General features: G+C 43.1%; 2 protein-coding genes across 7 annotated transcripts; both read left to right on the top strand.

The window, feature by feature from the left end:
• The first annotated feature begins 221 nt into the window (after nucleotides 1-221).
• LOC129586005 (uncharacterized) lies at nucleotides 222-12,749 on the top strand. Of its 6 annotated transcripts, XM_055478981.1 has the most exons (14): nucleotides 222-339; nucleotides 473-614; nucleotides 670-770; nucleotides 1,945-3,685; nucleotides 4,810-5,310; nucleotides 5,808-5,868; nucleotides 6,185-6,937; nucleotides 9,723-10,007; nucleotides 10,065-10,140; nucleotides 10,205-10,621; nucleotides 10,720-11,000; nucleotides 11,105-11,508; nucleotides 12,020-12,144; nucleotides 12,260-12,749. In XM_055478981.1, the coding sequence occupies exons 8-14, from the start codon at nucleotides 9,917-9,919 to the stop codon at nucleotides 12,438-12,440; spliced, it is 1,575 nt and encodes a 524-aa protein (XP_055334956.1). In that variant the 5' UTR covers nucleotides 222-339; nucleotides 473-614; nucleotides 670-770; nucleotides 1,945-3,685; nucleotides 4,810-5,310; nucleotides 5,808-5,868; nucleotides 6,185-6,937; nucleotides 9,723-9,916; the 3' UTR covers nucleotides 12,441-12,749. The 6 variants fall into 6 exon arrangements, 5 of the variants coding, with proteins under 5 accessions (XP_055334956.1, XP_055334958.1, XP_055334957.1 ...); XM_055478983.1 differs by lacking the exon at nucleotides 5,808-5,868; XM_055478982.1 differs by lacking the exon at nucleotides 222-339 and having other exon boundaries at nucleotides 346-614.
• Nucleotides 12,750-13,156: 407 nt separating this feature from the next.
• Nucleotides 13,157-17,005, top strand: LOC129586062 (uncharacterized). Its single transcript, XM_055479055.1, has 6 exons — nucleotides 13,157-13,386; nucleotides 15,164-15,442; nucleotides 15,504-15,579; nucleotides 15,635-16,057; nucleotides 16,259-16,536; nucleotides 16,612-17,005. Exons 1-6 carry the CDS (start codon nucleotides 13,194-13,196, stop codon nucleotides 16,839-16,841), a joined length of 1,479 nt encoding a protein of 492 aa, XP_055335030.1. The 5' UTR covers nucleotides 13,157-13,193; the 3' UTR covers nucleotides 16,842-17,005.

The raw sequence follows: 17,005 nt of genomic DNA, 5'->3' as shown, positions 1-17,005 counted from the left end.
ACAACAGCATTATTTATTGTAGTAATCTTAATAATGCGGTAGAGAAAGATTCCCACATGACGAATGTGCCCCATCATTATTGTTCAGCTGTAGCCGAACCCAGTTTTATCTGCAGCAAACAAAACATAAATTAATATGGTTTCCGACAGTTCCCTCTAATCAGTGCTTTGCGAATGTTATCATGCAGTGACTAGTGTCAACAGACCTGCAGATAACCGTAACTAAAACTTAGGAGTGCCAACTGATTTGTCTCATGAGAAGTCCTGCATAATGCAGGGCTTCTGTAAATCCGTATACACCTGTACACGACTCTGTTAACTGCAACGGTGATTAAATAAGGTATAATCGGCGCTATTCTGTGAATAAAATATGACAACAGTAAAGCAGTAGCATGGTTGTTGATTCCCTTTAGGCCGCCATCTAATTACATTGTACTAAATTTTTTTACTATATTTTTTAATGGTGTCTACAGATTCTGCACCACCGTGACAGTTCGATCGGGCATTACGGAAGCTGTGGGCCGAACTTGAACAATCGGAAAACGATCACCAAGCTGAGGCCTATCGTTATGAAACAAGGATAAGAGAACTGACGGCACATACCAACCGCAATAAGTAAAACTGTTAAATATATTTGACTGCGTGCTGATACTGCCAAAAAAATTCCTAGGTCTGCTGCTGAAAATCCAGTCGGTTGGTATCGGTACCGATATCTGTTTCCAAGAGGCACACGGATCACACCGGTTGTACCCCAGTACTTCCTGGAAACAGGTGTGGTTTCCGTATCTACAGTAGTTGTTGATTTTTTTCATGCCGTCCTATGATCGAGCCAGCAAACATTACAGAGTTGGTAAACAGTTAAGAAGAGATTATACCGATTTCCACCTCTTTTGACTGTTCTCGCTGGCGCAATGCGTGCACTTGTGCTGCATCATGACTACTCATCTGACCTAACACTATGATATTTTTGCTACATACATTGAAAGTCTGAAATTGGTTAGACAATTTTAAAATGTAAAAGTCACAGATCAAAAGCCGTTATTTTCCGGAAGCAATAACAATTCAAGCAGATTTTTGAAATTTTTCTTTCAAGCGCAGCGATGTGTTCCGCTAAAATGACTAAAGTTCTGTGGAGCGTTTTTTCCAAAAAACTCAACCATTCTTGAAAAAACAAACTTTCTTACACTCAAAGTTACTTTCTTTTATTTTTTACAGAATACGCAAACATTTTTCACAAAAACGCTCCACAATTCTTCTTGAAAATGAATTTTCTTGAATCTAATCAAATGTCAGAATTTTCTGACATCTTTGAAAATTGTTATTGAGTTTAGAAGTGAATTTTGGAAAATTTTTCAGAAAGTGGCGAAGAACCTTCTTTTGTTCTGCGCTTTCCTTTGGTCTTACCGATTCTGCGCTTGCAGTGCCGCCACACTGAATGCGTGCACAGCGAAGAGTAGACTTTGGCCACTCTTTCATGTGCACTATCAGGATAGCGCTACGTGTTTCCATTGTCTAGCGTCTTTGTTATGCTGTATTCGTCCTCACTGTGTAAACATGAGCCTTGTCTGGTCCTATTACACTTGCAATCTGGCATGGAATATAACAGCCACAAGGCATATTCCAGAATGAAAGAAAGCCCATCTCGGTGCAATCTTTCTTTCACTAATTTTGATCACAGGTGGCAGTACTGTAGAAAGATACGCTAGCCTCCAAATCGCTCCTGGTCGGCAATGAAAAAACTTGAATAAGGTTTTTCGTTGCTACCTGAATCTACTCAACTTTCGCCCAGTAATAGATGTAACTATTCTTATTACACTGTAGAATTTTGAAAATCTCATTTTCAGTCTCGCTACCATAGTATAAATTCTCCTTAAAAGATGAACGCTCATCGATGGTTTGCACTCATTCACGAGCGGTCATCTTATCAACAATATTTGAATTGTAGTTCGGATGACTGCATTGGTTGGCAAATTACCCGTAACTGGACTGCATTATCTGCGAGAACTCCTGCGTGCCACTTTCCTTTCTTCATCCTTCCATTTCTTATTCTTCTATGGTACTTGTCGGCGTAAGATTCGGCGCGCCGTAACTAACTGCGCCTGCAAATTACCCGTAACTGGACTCCATTATCTGCGAGAACTCCTGCGTGCCACTTTCCTTTCTTCATCCTTCCCTTTCTTATTCTTCTATGGTACTTGTCGGCGCCGTTGTCGGCGTAAGATTCGGTCTTCTCGTTACACTCGGCGACGGTGGCGATGGCTGGGCTGGTTTTGTGTGCCGCCCGGCACCGTGCGGCCCGCACCGTGTTCGACCAGGCAGATGTCCCATCGGCAAGCATCGGCCAAGCAACCATTAAATTGCTGTGTTTAGTGTAGTCACAAAACTGCTATAAACAAATTTTGATTCAAATTGTTTAGGGTTTTTTATCTATCTTAACCGAATCTTTTTGAAACTTAAACTTCTTTAAAGCCATCAAACAACCAAAAAATGCAAGCGCCGGTACACCGCTTCATAACTAAAAATTGATTTGAACATAAAAAACAGCCAAAATCTGTATTCACCCGCTGATCAAAATTTCATTACTTAACATAGCAGTAGCATTTCTCTTAATGACAGCTACTAAAACGTTGATTGATAAAAGCAGTAGAACGCGCATTCTGAGCCTTTCTCCTTTTATACTCGTACAGTAGTTAGATCGCAGTCTCAAATACTGTTGGGCCGGCCCGGCCCTTTTGGGAGGGCCGCGCCGGGCCGCGGCCCTCGGCCCGGGGAGAAGGGCCATGGCCCGCTATGGAAGTTAAATATGGAAAAAGACGTAGAAAAACGAAAAATTTCATAAGGATTTACTGAAATTCAGTATTTTTCGAGGAGTTTTGCTTAATTTTTGCAAATTAAATGCTTTCTAGGCGAATATCCGCCTGTTTTTCTGTTGACGTACTCTCTGTAGCCGCTTGCATAATGACATCCGGGAATGAAATATTATTGTGCAGCAAGACGGCCCGGGCCGCGGCCCGGTGACATGTCGGGCCGCAGGCCCGCAGCCCGGGACAGTCCGCGGCCCGGGCCGTTTAAACAACGGCCCGGCCCGGGCCGACCCAACACTAGTCTCAAAATGAATTTGAGAACCGCTCGGCAGAAGATACAACTCATGCAATATCTGTCTGTACAGTCGATTGAGCTACGGTTTACGATAATTAGGCAATGTGCTTCATATTATTTTAAAATTGTGACCTTTAATCTGAATGTAACATATACGCACTGTGGTGACAATGCGTACCAGAAAACAAATTACAGAGTACACCAGACGTAAGTAATTCATCACAATCACAGTCATTCAAGAAGATACGGTTTATAAAATATTTGCGATCGAATAGAATATACGCAATTTAAATTAGCTTAACTCCATCAGCTTAAGAAACTCCTGTGTGGAGCTCCCGTTTGGACCGAGTGCCGTCATGATTTCGTCCTTCCATTTCTGCGCGGCCCGTTGAAACTTGTTGTCGTCAACTTCCGCTGTTGCGTTCCAACCGGCGACGGTGGCGATGGCTAAGCGAATATCTTGCGCCGGCACAGTGCGCCCCATTTTTCCCTCTTCCGAAATCATCACGGCCACACCGTGCTCCACCAGCCACTGCGATGTGGACTTCTGGTCAGCAAACATCGGCCAAGCAACCAACGGAACCCCTGTAAGAAAACATCAGTGAAAATAGTTATTGTAGACAGTATTCAACTTCATTTACTAACAGTTGCATCTGCATATATCTAATATCTGTACAGAGTAGTTCCTTACAAAATTAAGACAGCAATTAAATTAGATGCTTTATTAATTATTTAATAAGGTTTCTTGTTAATTTGTTAATTAATAAGGTATGTTTCTAACAACAGTGAGTACCATGGTATTTATAGAAGCAAGTCAAACAACATCAGAAATATTACAAAAAATTTAAGCATCCTTTACCACAAAAAATATTCGCATGGTAAGTTACGAGTGTATTAATTGTAAATTATACAGGAAAGCGTGTGTCTATCCATACGAGCATTTTGGTTCAGGCCAGCAGAATGAATTACTTGAATGAATCAACTGAATTCCAACACTTTTATCAACTGCAAAAAATGACGGGGGAAGGAATTTTACAGCACAACAGGAATTTCACCGGTACAACAATTTTTTTGTGTTGAAAGTATGACGATGCAAATGAAAACACGAATATGAAATTTTCCTAGAGTTCATAATTCGATTTCTAAATTTTATTTCTTCGTTTAAAGTCTGGTTAATTTACTTTCATGTTACGATAACGCCAATTCTTTAAGAAACCTATATTTATTAACACCAGTTGTACAGAAAACTATTAAACACTTTCTGCAATCAGTACCGAAAAATTGTTGGAGAAGTACATTTAGGTATACCTAATTTGTTTTTAATTCTCGTTCAGTTCTCGTATTAGAATAATTTTTTTAAAATCCTCATCTACTACTTTTACGTAAAATGTCTGTAACTTCTCAAATTCTGAAGTTAAATTACACTTAATCGAATTGCAAAATGCAAATATAAACTTTTCATTAAACACAATCAGGTATTTGTGCAACGCTCATACTGTTTCGCCGACTGCATTGCATTTTCGTCTGCATACAGACTGCATTTTCGCCGACATTGACCGGTAAATTTTTGAAGAGCAAAAAGTACTCCAAATAAAGGTTTGTGCGGTGAAAATCTTGTGTTGTGGCTATATATAGAACTGCTTCTCTCTACACTCTAAGTTCCACGTGGCAAACTGTGTTAACTTTGCAAAAAATGTTTACCGGATGACAGTGCTTCCATGGAGCTATTCCATCCGCAATGACTGACAAACACCCCGGTCGCCCGATGCTGCAGCACCGCCATTTGCGGCACCCAGTTCGCGACAACGAACCTGCACCCTTCTCTCTCAAACTGCCGCCCCACCGCGGTCTGCATCTCCGCTGGAAGCAGCCGATGCAGCCCATCCCGAAGCGACCACACAAACGGCCGTCCCAATTCCCTCAACGCTTTAGCGATCTCCACAAGCTGCTCATCGTTCGGACCGACGCTGGACCCGAAGGACACATACACCACGGAGCGTGGGGCTTGTCGGTCCAGCCACCGCAGAATCGGCTCGTCCGCCGCCAGGACTTCCGCCGTGGGAAGAAGCGGACCGACGCAGAAGAGCGGTTTATCCCGGAAGTCGGTGTCCTCGCGAAGGAGCGCGATGTCGTCCGTCTGCATGGAGCGGAAACCGTTCTGGATGGTGCCTGCAGCTCCGGTGATGACTGCGTTCATGTTGCGGAAGATGTGGTAGGTGCCCTCGGCGATGGAGGCCACGCGCTGGCCACGCAGCGGGATGCTGGGGAAGAGCGGCGGACCGGCGGTTCTAATTATCTAAAAATGTTACTGAGGCGATGAAAAGAAATTTCAGGACGAATTTTTCTGTTCAGTTATTAAAACTGTTTAACCACATAAAATAACGGCTGACAAAATTTTTATTAATCATTTATTTTATTAATCGGATGCATTATTCGGGTCCAACGTTTTCTACTGATTTTTTCATGGTTTCTGAATGTTCGAAAGATCGGGCACATTTTTTCGCTAGTCAGCCAGTAAGTATGCTTAATTTTTGTTAAGTCCAAGCATACTTACTGGCTGACTAGCGAAAAACTGTGCCCGATCTTTCGAACAATTTTCGTAAGTCCGTTTAAGTGTTTTCTGCCATTAAGTAAAAGTGAAAAAAATAGCAACAGAAAACGAACGTTGGTTTTATTGAATTTTAACCCAGTTTTTGACTCTCTCTCTAGGTTCCCCTTCTTTGATTTAAGCCAGTGCACTACATTCGTTTGACGCTAAATGTGTGTGCCGGTAAGATCCCACCTCAGGCTGATTTCAAAGCAAGTTTCTTCATGACGCCCATTTCATACGATTCTATAACATTTTTAGGTTAAATACCAAAAGCGAAAGTTTAAATTATTTTAAACGATAATTTTCACTGCGACTCCCGGTACCGATTTCAAAAGAATAAAACAGTTAAACAGCCTAAAAGATTCTATAAAATTTCGCCGCCCGAATTTTGAAAATGAAACCGTTAACGGAAATTCAAAATGGAAACTTCGCTAGTTAAGCCAGTAATGATAAAAGAGTGTGAAAGTTGTACTCGTTAAAAATACAAATTTTACAGGAAAACTGCTCCAGTACTTCAGCTGCATAAGGCTCTTTCTGTACGAGCACTTGAACGTCGTGTTACAAGAGGCCGAATTGAGCCAGCCTACTACATTTATTCTGCGTTACGGACATCAATTACAACACAAATTCAGTGTTACGGTCATTCGAAGCCAAAAGCCTAAATACGCATTCTTTATCCTACCATTGTTTATTGCACTGCACTGCATTACTGTACTTGGTGCATGGCAATTTTCTAGTTTGAAATTGTGCAATTCTATTTTTCTGTTATTTGTTAATACCTGAGCAGTTTCATCGACCAGCATCATGTAGCGCAACAACCGCACCGCCGTGGTGTGGAATCCGTAATAGGGAATGCCCCGTTCCCCACACGCACCCAATACCGGCGCGAAGAAATTATCGGCCACGATACAATCCACGGCCGGAATACCCACTTTCCCTGTTCCTTTTCCATCCCCGGTGTAATCCACATCCAGGATCAACTGCCGTACACTAGGTTCCACCTGCTCCCGGATAACCTTCCCGAAATTCGCCGGGAAGACATCCGACGGGACGTCGTCCTCGATCCCGAAGACGTGGATGTCTTCGTCCGCACGAGGTCGAAAACTGTTCTTGGTGGGTAGAAGCAGCGCACGTTCTTTCGATAAGGCGATGGTGACACGATGGTGCCGGCTGATGCGGCGAGCCAATTCTAGGATGGGGATCAAGTGACCGTACGCCGGGAAGAGCAGAACGAGCACGTGTTTCTTCGGTGAGCTCATTTTAAGACGATATTACAACAGCAGCTTGTAAGTTGATGGTTTATGAAACTACTGTTGCTGTTTTCTGGCTTCGGGCTGTTAATTTAATATGCTGATAACCGGAGGCGGTGTATGCGTGCTTTGAGCAACATGCACCGGCTGTTTGATAACAACAACAATATTATCGTCTCCAGCCCCCAGGCATCGCGCAACCGGCTTGGATGCCGGTTGTCAATGAGCATAAAATTTCGACTGATTGCGCTGGAGCACTGTTGTCCAGATTAGACGTTAATCATTACACCTTCCGGTGCGCATAGTTTCAGTATCACAAAGTCATGCATCGACCTTCAGAACCATATTATTATCTTTTATTCTGAACTTATTAGTAAAAAAATCTAATTTAAAAAAAATTAAAAGAATTTCATTCCCGTTCACTTTTAAGAAAATTAACCTTGCTATATATAATAGCAGGGCGGGTTAAAACAAGTCGCATTATTCTTCGGAAAGAATTAAATTTGGGAAGCAAGTAATTTCGAAAAACGCAAACGGACGGCATCTTCCGTTTGCCTTTCTCCCTTTCGTTCCAAGCAAATGGACGGAACCGCTCTTGTTCGCGACGACACAGACTCTTGAGATAAACCGCTCTTCTTTGTCAGCCCCTTTATTCCGACGGAGAATCTGTGAGAGGTTAGCGAACGTGGATCGGACCACCAAGCTTTGCGCTCGAGCGTGTTCAAGAATACGGATTCCTCGTGCCCAACTTGGTGCCGAATATGGCGGGGCGGGTGGGGCGTTTGCGGGTCATTGCGGATGTACTATCTCAACTCCAACATTATTGACACCGCAACATTTCGCCGAGGCCATATTCGCAAGGATTGGTAGCAAACATATCGCCGCAACGACATTCCGCCGCTGGAATTTGTTTCGCGCAAATTTGTACATGACTCGAGAGTTCCGAGACAGAATTTCAACCTGGTTTCTTGCGGCAAAATGTTGCAAAGTGAAAAAGTCTCAAAGCAATGTGTCGTAAGCCGAAATTTCCCAGCGTCCTTGTGTTCCGCGTCGCAAAGTCCCACTCGTAGTTGTTCACGGGCAAAGCGTCTTTTTGGTTAAATGCAGCGACGGTATGCTTTCCCCGTGACCTCGACTGTTTCACCTTCTGATTTTGGATTAAATGATACTTTTACTTTGTTTCGAAATTTTTTGAGTGTGGTGTGTAAAACTGCCGGTTAACTAAAGCAGGAAGAGATGTGAAAATGGCGCGATACCTTGATTACCAGCTAACAATCGAAATCGGTATAAGCTGTTTTTAAGCGCGTCACTCTTTCTAGTTGCCGTTTGTCATTCAACCATAGAGTATCATACATTATGCCAAATCACAACTGAAAATAAGCGGTGTCATTATACCAGTCTTCCGCAGGGGTTTTCAAGTATCCACCATATAGCGTATTCACCAGCGATTTTATTATGCGTTTTTCTGTACTTGAAGAAAGACCGATTCCTGCAACATACACTGATACCCGCTACAGATCAGAATTCCAAAACTGGTTGCTGCATATTTAAACACGATTCCGGGTACATTGGCCAGCGTTTCTTATAATTGTGCGTAGTTGATTGTCAGTACATGAATGAAAATACATTGTATGTGCACTGAGTAAAGAATAATTACAAAAATATAACGTGAGCACGCTAATCATTCGGCACCCGGACTACCGGAATTCACCAGACAACGTATATTTCTCCCGGCACAAATGACTGACAGTAACTGGAAGCACAGACCAGTATAAAATCACTCTTATTAATTTTAGCTTGCTAATACACCGGTAATATCAAGACTTTATTGATATCTTTCACAATATGGATGATCTGATGGAACTCCGAGGCCGGTTCCGTGGTGTACCACAGCACATGGCACTGTTTATTTTCTCTTTGTTGGTTGTTATTCCGGTCACAGTATCTTCCAACATCCAAGCGGTCAATATGATCACAAGCCCACCCTTTAACAATACCAAGAGATACTCCTGGTTCAAAGGGTTCGGTAAGTATGTCTGGCATAGTGCAAAGCTCGGGAACTGAATGACGCTGTAACCCATGAATGATTGTACTAGTGACGATAACCAGAGCGTTTTAGTAACCTGCTGAGTAATAAATAGCGTTGGATTTCTGCATCCAAGGACAGATAAAATTGGTGGCGGTAGTTAAGTTCTGGGCTCTAAACGTCACTGTCTAATGGAAACCTGACTGGATACATAGTACCAAAATAATGTCGTATAATTAACATCGTCCTGAAGCGATGTTAACTAGTTGTAAAAAATCCTGATAGCGGATTTCAAGAGAATTAAATGTGTCGGGGAATGCTGCCTTTGGGACCAAACCGTGTACAATCTTCCGTTACCTTACACCTTCTCCACAAACCTTTGCACTATCGCTCAGTCAGTGCGTAACCTTTTGCGCACTTTCCCATTCCCATAAATGATGTGCAGTCCCATAATCAGTCACCAATGTCAAATGTCAAACTCCTGGTTCTTAGTCCCAGGTTTAACATTACCATAATTCGCATACCTGTACTAGCACTTGGTACCATTAATCCTGCTGTTTTCATTTAACTGTAGTTACTGTAACACCTCGCTCAGTTCGGCGCAAATAAATTATCCGTCTACATTTGGATGTGCGGAAGTTGATGATGATTAGCCTAATCGCAATGCATTTACTCCCGTGTTTTAATTTTTGATTTCGTAAAACCTGGACCGGAAATTCAACTTTTATGACGTTACAAACTTTTTCTGGTGTTGCTAGGAGAAAACGAAACCTTGCCGGGAACATACAGCCTGTGCCCCAATGTGTCGGATCCCAACGGACTCAGTGTAGCTCAAGGAGTGGAGCGCTACATTGACCGTCGTAATTTATGGGGAATTAAGAACATACAATTTTATCTTCAGTCTCCCTTTCTGCTGCCGCTTTTCCAGTCGTTCCTTGGATTGAAGGAATTCATGGGTCCGTACTTGGTTTCTCTACAAATAAATAACCTAAAAATTGCCGAGCTGCAGGATGCTCTTACTTATGCATGGCTACCGAGTCTCGGTAAGGGTGCTTCGAAACCGGTGTACTTCTTCTGCAAGCTTTCAGTAAACATTTTAGAGAAGAGCAACTGGACAGCAACACGCACCGAAATCATTCAGACTTTTAATGGAACCGGGTATTTTTCACAGAACGGGTAAGTGCGCATTAGAGCATCATATACAGTATGTTTTCCGCGAAAATACTTTGCGAATTCGCAGCATGCCGTTGATGGTTATCGTCTACACGCTACCGGTGCCCGATATCTTCTCGAATTTCTCCCGCAATCTACCCCGTTATCCCTGGTTGTACGCTCGCAACTCCACCCTCCACGAGTTGACCCGAATCGATCCTCCTGTAATCGGCGATTTTATCCAGCGACTGCAGCAGAAAGGTTTGCCGGTCTATGAAGGCCCAGTTTTTTCTAAGACAAACGTGCTGGAAAATCTTTATCTACGGGCCAATTTTACATCCGGCTATTTTGATACTGACCAGTTAAAGGCGGATGTGATGGGATTCACTCAACAGCTGCGTGTTAAAGAGGGCTGTGGGGATGCGAACATGAGCGATGTGGACGTTCATTTTGGCTTACTCAAGCCGCACGTCATGGCTGTGAGGAGAAACCGTGCCTTTTCTGAGTAAGGGGCACTTTTGCAGTGCATTTGTTACCATTCGGTTCATAATTCGCTTTTCGCGCCACGTTTGCGATATGTGATGTTGAAACATTGTTGCATAGTTTGAAGTTGATGCCCATGCCTTTCGTCATCACCGTCCAGCAGAAGAAATATGTCCAATATGCTGCCGATCTGGCGGTGGGACTCGCGAACCATTCCGATCGTTACTACAAACAGGACATGAGTAACGCCACGGAAACGAAAATCCCTGGATTTGGGCTAGTGGAGCTACCACCAGTAGATCCAGCCTTCTCGTTTCGGATGTATCTAAATCGACCATTGAATGTGCAGTACTTACCGTTACTCGAGGTTCTGATGATGAGCCACTTAAATACTGACAGAGGTGACCTTATCGGAATGTACTACTATTATGCGTTGACAAACGTATATTCTGATGTAAACAAACGTATGTTCGATTATTCGTTGATAAACGTATAATTTTTCCAGACCCTGATGGGAGAGTGGAAGTGCGTCTATGGGACTTTGATCCGAATGGTTGGATTGTTAAATTTTTCGTGGTGCTGCGCCACACTAAAGTACCAGTGCCATACGCATCCTTCGTCGTGGATGCCAGGCTGCTTTACGCTGCTAACATCTACCGCAAACTCGATGGCTTCGAGCTCCGATTATCAAATGCCAGTACAGCGTATAAGTTGATGAAGGACTCTTATCCCGCTTACTGGCTGGATACGATTAAAGCATCGACTCTTGCACAATGTGAAGGAGAAAGCATTTGGTCCTTACCGGTTGAAGAACAGCTGTGCCCTCTAAAGAAAACGTTTACGTTGTATGTGGAACGATACTCTAACCTTGGACTGGAGGATCTAATATCAAATACCAAATGGCTGCCGGTAAGTTTCAGCAATTATTTGTGTAGGTTTGCTTTGGAATTTACCTCGTGCAAGAAACACGCAAGCACAAGAAAAAATGCCGGAGAACAGCCAACATTAACGACGCCGACCGTTGTAAATTTTACCATGAAGTCATGAACAAATAATGGCATGAGGCTTTCCCACTAGAAACCCATACCATAAGAACGAAATTTCGATGACGGAGCCGTCCCACGCTAAGCTCGTCCTTACGCAGGGTGTTTACTTCTTCTTCATCCTGAAAAACCACGGTTTAAGGCCTTAACCGTTGCATTCTGCTGGAAGATTTTGTTACGTTAATTTTATTACTCCACGACGTAAAGTATTAAAATCGCAGCGACAGCTTTTTTAGAAAAACCAACAGTAACGAACCAATCAATCCCAAACTGGGAAAAAACTTGTTCCATAGGTATCGTTATAAGCTGCCGAGATTCCGTCCATTAATCACAGGGTCAGTCAAAAACTTTAGGTTGCAAACTGTTCTTTTCCACAGAATTCAGATAAAGTTTTGGATGCAGTACAGCAAGCGTTTGCCGTCGCGAATCCCGTGACAGTGGACCGTCTCACGCTAACCATTGCTTTGATGGAACGCAATGACACCCTGATGACAACCGCCGGGTTAGTGAAATCATTTGAACAACTGTGAGAATTTTCTTTTCTCCCAGAACTACTTCATTGTGCACAATATCGCGCTAGTTAACTTTTCGAAATCATCAGTCCTCTTTTTCCGTAGGCGTGACGCTTTCAAGTTTACGTTTGCTCTGTCCTATCCAAAAATGGAGGAAGAAATTTACTGGAAACTGTGGCGCTATCCATCACTTGACGAAATGAACGGTTTCTTGTTTAGCGTTGCAAACACTGTAATTGCCCACACTTGGACAGTTCTGATGCCCGCTTACAATTACATTGACTGAATTTCACCTATCAGCCCTGGTTACCTGTTCCCGTTGAATTTCGCTATGAAATCTTTGAATCTTACTGAATAAGGTGAAAATTCGGTTAATGTAGATCCTATTGGTTATGATGCATTATGATGACCTTTATCTAGCACAGCTTTTGGTAACGATGATCTTTAGCACCTTTTGGTTATGGCATTCTCTCTAAATTCGACAGTCGAAACAGCGAAATCTTCAAGCTCTTAAATGTGCCATTTTTGCTTCTCGGTTCTGGCTGCCGTTGTCATTCAACTATGTATAAGCTGCGAGCATAAAATCTGCCGAATCCAAAAAGACAAGTACAATGAATTACAAACGCTGGCATTATATATTTCTATTATCTTACCTATATCTGTTATTCGTTTTCTCAACCTGAAGAAAGACCGATTCCCGCAATATAAAGTGACACCAGCCACAGATTAGAATTCCAGACTGGTTGCGGCATATTTAGGCAATTGCTCGAAGCGATTCCGGATACCTCAATCAGTGTTTCTTATAATAGTGCTGAGTTGCTTGTCAGCACTTGAGTGATTCAGATATGCGCAGATTAAAGAACATCGCATAATCACTAACGTTTAAATCATTTGGCACTCGGACAACCGGATTTTTCAAGACACCGCAAAATTTCTTCCGGCGCAAATGGCAGACACTAAGAAAACTTACAGAAGCTCCGATCAATACATTGTATACTCGTGTTCAGCTTGCTTATACACTGGTAATCTGAAGATCACAATGACTTTTCACGACATGGATAATTTGCTGGAGCACCGAGACCGATTCCGTGGCGTACCGCAGTCCACGATACTGTTTCTTTTCTCTGTGCTGATTGTTATTCCGGAAATAACCTCGACCGACGTCCAAGCCAATGTGACTACAAGCTCATCCGTGCATAGAATCAGGATGTATGGCTGGATGAAAGAGTTAGGCAAGTACACCCATCAAAGTATTTCAGCCCCAGTGCAAACAACGAGAATTCACTTCCACGTCGTAACTTATCGTACATATTTTTATTTGTCAATAGCCACCACACATACCGGGTGGCCGAAAAAAATGTCACCCCCCGCGTTTGTTTCGCCGCGTGCGAACTACTTAACGTAATTTAAACCAAATCAAATCTTTCGATAGACAATTTCTTAAGCTACCAAACCCAATATAACATTCTTTTGAAAAATTGAGACCCCTCGTTAACAACGGCGCCACGTGAAATCGTATCGAGATTTTTAGTGTCCCAGCTCGCAAAGTTCAAAATTTCGCCTCAATTATTGTCAAGTTGTGTAATATTTCACGTTTTTAAATTGTTTTGTCTGGAGTAAGATTTCGTCTTTCAGTCGAGAAAAAATTGTTGGGATGGTGCATGCACTGGATGAGCTATGCACTAAGCAACCTTTTTGACATTCCGAAAAAGTTACGATTTTTTTCATCAGTTTTTTTAAGTATTTTAGTTACAGTTTTTTTGTTCATTACTGGGTGCAATGAAGAGCGCCGCTTCAACTGAAAACTGTAGGTCATTTGGTAAGTATTACTTGAAAGCCCGCGAAAATTAAAACGAAAGGTCGCGAACATTTCCATGATTTGGCCCTGTTTAGCCAGGAAATTCTTTGTCCCTTAATTTATGGTGAAGGCTCCGCATACCACCTTTATACCACCTTTGGCTCCTAATACCACCTTTCATACCACCTTTGACTCCTTATACCACCTTTTGCACACCACGTTTGACTCCCCATACCACCATGGTGAAGGCTCCGCATACCACCTTTATACCACCTTTGGCTCCTAATACCACCTTTCATACCACCTTTGACTCCTTATACCACTTTTGCACACCACGTTTGACTCCCCATACCACCATAAGTTTTTTCAAGCTTTTAATAAAAGAATAAGTTAAAATATTTGTTGCTCTGATGTTTTTTTGTAAAAGTTCAAGGTTACAATGTCACAAGATCATTTTACCGGTAAAAGTCCGTGATGAGCCGGAAGAGCAGTTGCGGGTACGGTACGAAAACGTACAAAATCAAACAAATGGTGTCGATTGTGGACCATTTGCTGCCGCATTCGCATATGACCTTTTCCACAAAAGTCGTACACCGGCAAAGACATCGTACACCGGCAAAGGTATCCGAAAATGGATTTCAGAATGCTTTGAGAAGAAAGAACTGGTTCCACTAAAAAGACGGGCCGGACGACAGGCCGAAAGAATTGCCAATCCGGGATTTGATTTCATATCCGCTATAGATGCGGCATTGTACGAAGCGAAGCGTGTAGATATGGATGTGGCTGCGCAAGCTAATCATTCAGTTATTCCAGATATTAAAATCTGGCAGACCTGTTAACTGTTAAGTACTAAATAAATGGTGGTATGCGGAGTCAAAAGTGGTGTGCAAAAGGTGGTACTAGGAGCCAAAGGGGGTACGAAAGGTGGTATTAGGAGCCAAAGGTGGTAAAAGGTGGTATGAGGAGCCTTCACCTTAATTTATTCCTTAGCTGTACTATTTTTTTCTCAATTACTGCATTGGGCTGATTCCTGCGCAAATAAATTAAAGGTCAACCTTCATGACCGATGTCGCTGCAGTTGCCTCATGAAATCGTACCGCAGTGACTGTCAGTACTTTGACTTTTAGTTGTATTAAGTTCTGGTCCGGATTTCGGAAGATCAGTTTTCGTCAAGATGCAGCGCTTTTGCAAACTATTTCCTGTGTCACTAGGAGTAAACGAAACCGTGCCAGGAACGTTCAGCCTTTGCCCCAATGTGTCAGACCCGGACGGGCTCAGGGCGGGTCAAGCCGATCCCTCCGACCGTCCTTTATTACGGGGAATAAACAGTACACGCTTTTATGTTCAGCCTTCCGTTCTCTATCAGCTTCTCCAACCGTTTCTCGGATCCAAAGAATTTATGGGCCAGCACCTGATTACGCTGCACATCAATAATCGGACAATTGCCGAGTTAGAGGATGCTCTCACGTATGCGTGGTTACCGAGTCTCGGTAAGAGTGCCACGGCACCGGTTTTCCCAGATACACTATAAGGTTTTCGTGTACCATTCAGAAAAGAGCAACTGGACGGAAACCCGTGTCGAAATTCTGCAGATTAATAACGGAACGGGGTATTTTTCAGCGAATGGGTAACTGGACATTATCGCTTAGTATGTGGTTCTGCAATGATTAAAAATTTCGCAGATCGCCGTTAATGTTTATAAGCTACACACTACCGGTGTCCGATGTTTTCTCGCCGGCGAATTTCTCCCGCAATCTGTCGTGGTATCCTTGGTTGTACTCTCGCAATTTCTCTCGCCACGAGTTAATCCAGATTCTTCCACCTAACGATTTTATCCAGCGATTGCAGCAGAAGGGTGTGCCTGTATATGAAGGCCCGCTTTTTCCTACCACAAGCGTACTGGAAACTCTCTACTTGCGGGCAAATTCTACGGGTGCCAACGGCTATTTTGATACTGACCAGTTGAAGACAGATTTGATGGGAGTCGCTCGACAGATGCGCGTAAAAGAAGGCTGTTGCGAAGCGGGCATGAGCGATGTGGACGTTCATTTTGGCCTGTTCAAGCCGCACATCCTGCCAATGAGGATAAACGGCACGTTTACTGAGTAAGGATGGTTTTTCAGTGCAGTTGCTATACTAACCTTTTCCAGTAGCTGGGTAAGACTGGAGAAAGATCTTCTTACCTTAATTGAAGAACTTCACATTTCTTTTTGTTTGACTTTATGAAATAAGAGTCAAGAAGTTCATTCACTTTGCACGCCACGTTTGCAAGATGTGGTGCTGAAACACTGGATTTTTTTTCGCAGTGTGACGGTAATGCCCATGCCTTTTCTCGTAACCGTGCAGCAGAAGACATTCGTCCATTACGGTACCGACTTAATGGCACTGGCAAACCATTCCGATCGGTACTACCGCCTGGAAGACGTAAACGCCACGGAACTAAAAATCCCCGGAGTTCGTCTAGTCGAACTGCCGCCAGTAAATCCGGACTTCTCGTTCCGGATGTACCTGAATCGACCTTTGAATGTGCAGGGGCTACCGTTACTGGAGGCTCTGATGATGACCCGTTTAAATACTGACATAGGTGACATTTTCAAAATGCACTAATTTTGATTTTTACTGCGTACCCTGACCGCTAGCCAAACGTAAGTTTTTCCAGATCCTGATGGGCGAGCGGAAGTGCGTCTGTGGGACTTTGATTCGAATGGTTGGATTGTCAACTTTTTCGTGGTGTTGCGCCACGCAAAGATACCGGCAACAGATTTATCGCTCGGCGTGGATGCCAGACTTCCTTACGCCGCCAGCATCTACCGCAGACTCGATGGCCTGGAGCTCCGATTATCCAATGCTAGTGCAGCATATAAGCTGACGACGAAGCCTTACCTGTGATGTCTACAGTGATGCTCGTTGTCGTAAACCGGTGTTTATGCAACTGTTGTGATTTATGTTCACGTAGTTGTGCGTGTCTAAAGACATCTGTTTTCTTTGCTGATTTCTCAGCGCTATTCTGAAGTTGTGATTGAGCGATTCATTATCTATCGTGCGCGGCTACA

This window comes from Paramacrobiotus metropolitanus, unplaced genomic scaffold (assembly GCF_019649055.1).
Source record: "Paramacrobiotus metropolitanus isolate TYO unplaced genomic scaffold, Prichtersi_v1.0 Parri_scaffold0000019, whole genome shotgun sequence".
Taxonomy (NCBI): Eukaryota; Metazoa; Tardigrada; class Eutardigrada; order Parachela; family Macrobiotidae; genus Paramacrobiotus; species Paramacrobiotus metropolitanus.
This window is presented reverse-complemented; position numbering and strand designations above follow the sequence as displayed.

Excerpts from the sequence above, each read along its gene's own strand:
- LOC129586005 (XM_055478980.1), top strand. The coding sequence starts at position 8,784 with ATGGATGATCTGATGGAACTCCGAGGCCGGTTCCGTGGTGTACCACAG. Across the intron at positions 8,965-9,722 it reads CTCCTGGTTCAAAGGGTTCG|GAGAAAACGAAACCTTGCCG; the intron begins GTAAGTATGTCT and ends TGGTGTTGCTAG. Across the intron at positions 10,141-10,204 it reads GGGTATTTTTCACAGAACGG|CATGCCGTTGATGGTTATCG; the intron begins GTAAGTGCGCAT and ends GCGAATTCGCAG.
- LOC129586062 (XM_055479055.1), top strand. The coding sequence starts at position 13,194 with ATGACTTTTCACGACATGGATAATTTGCTGGAGCACCGAGACCGATTC. Across the intron at positions 15,443-15,503 it reads TGCGTGGTTACCGAGTCTCG|AAAAGAGCAACTGGACGGAA; the intron begins GTAAGAGTGCCA and ends TGTACCATTCAG. Across the intron at positions 16,058-16,258 it reads ATAAACGGCACGTTTACTGA|TGTGACGGTAATGCCCATGC; the intron begins GTAAGGATGGTT and ends TTTTTTTCGCAG.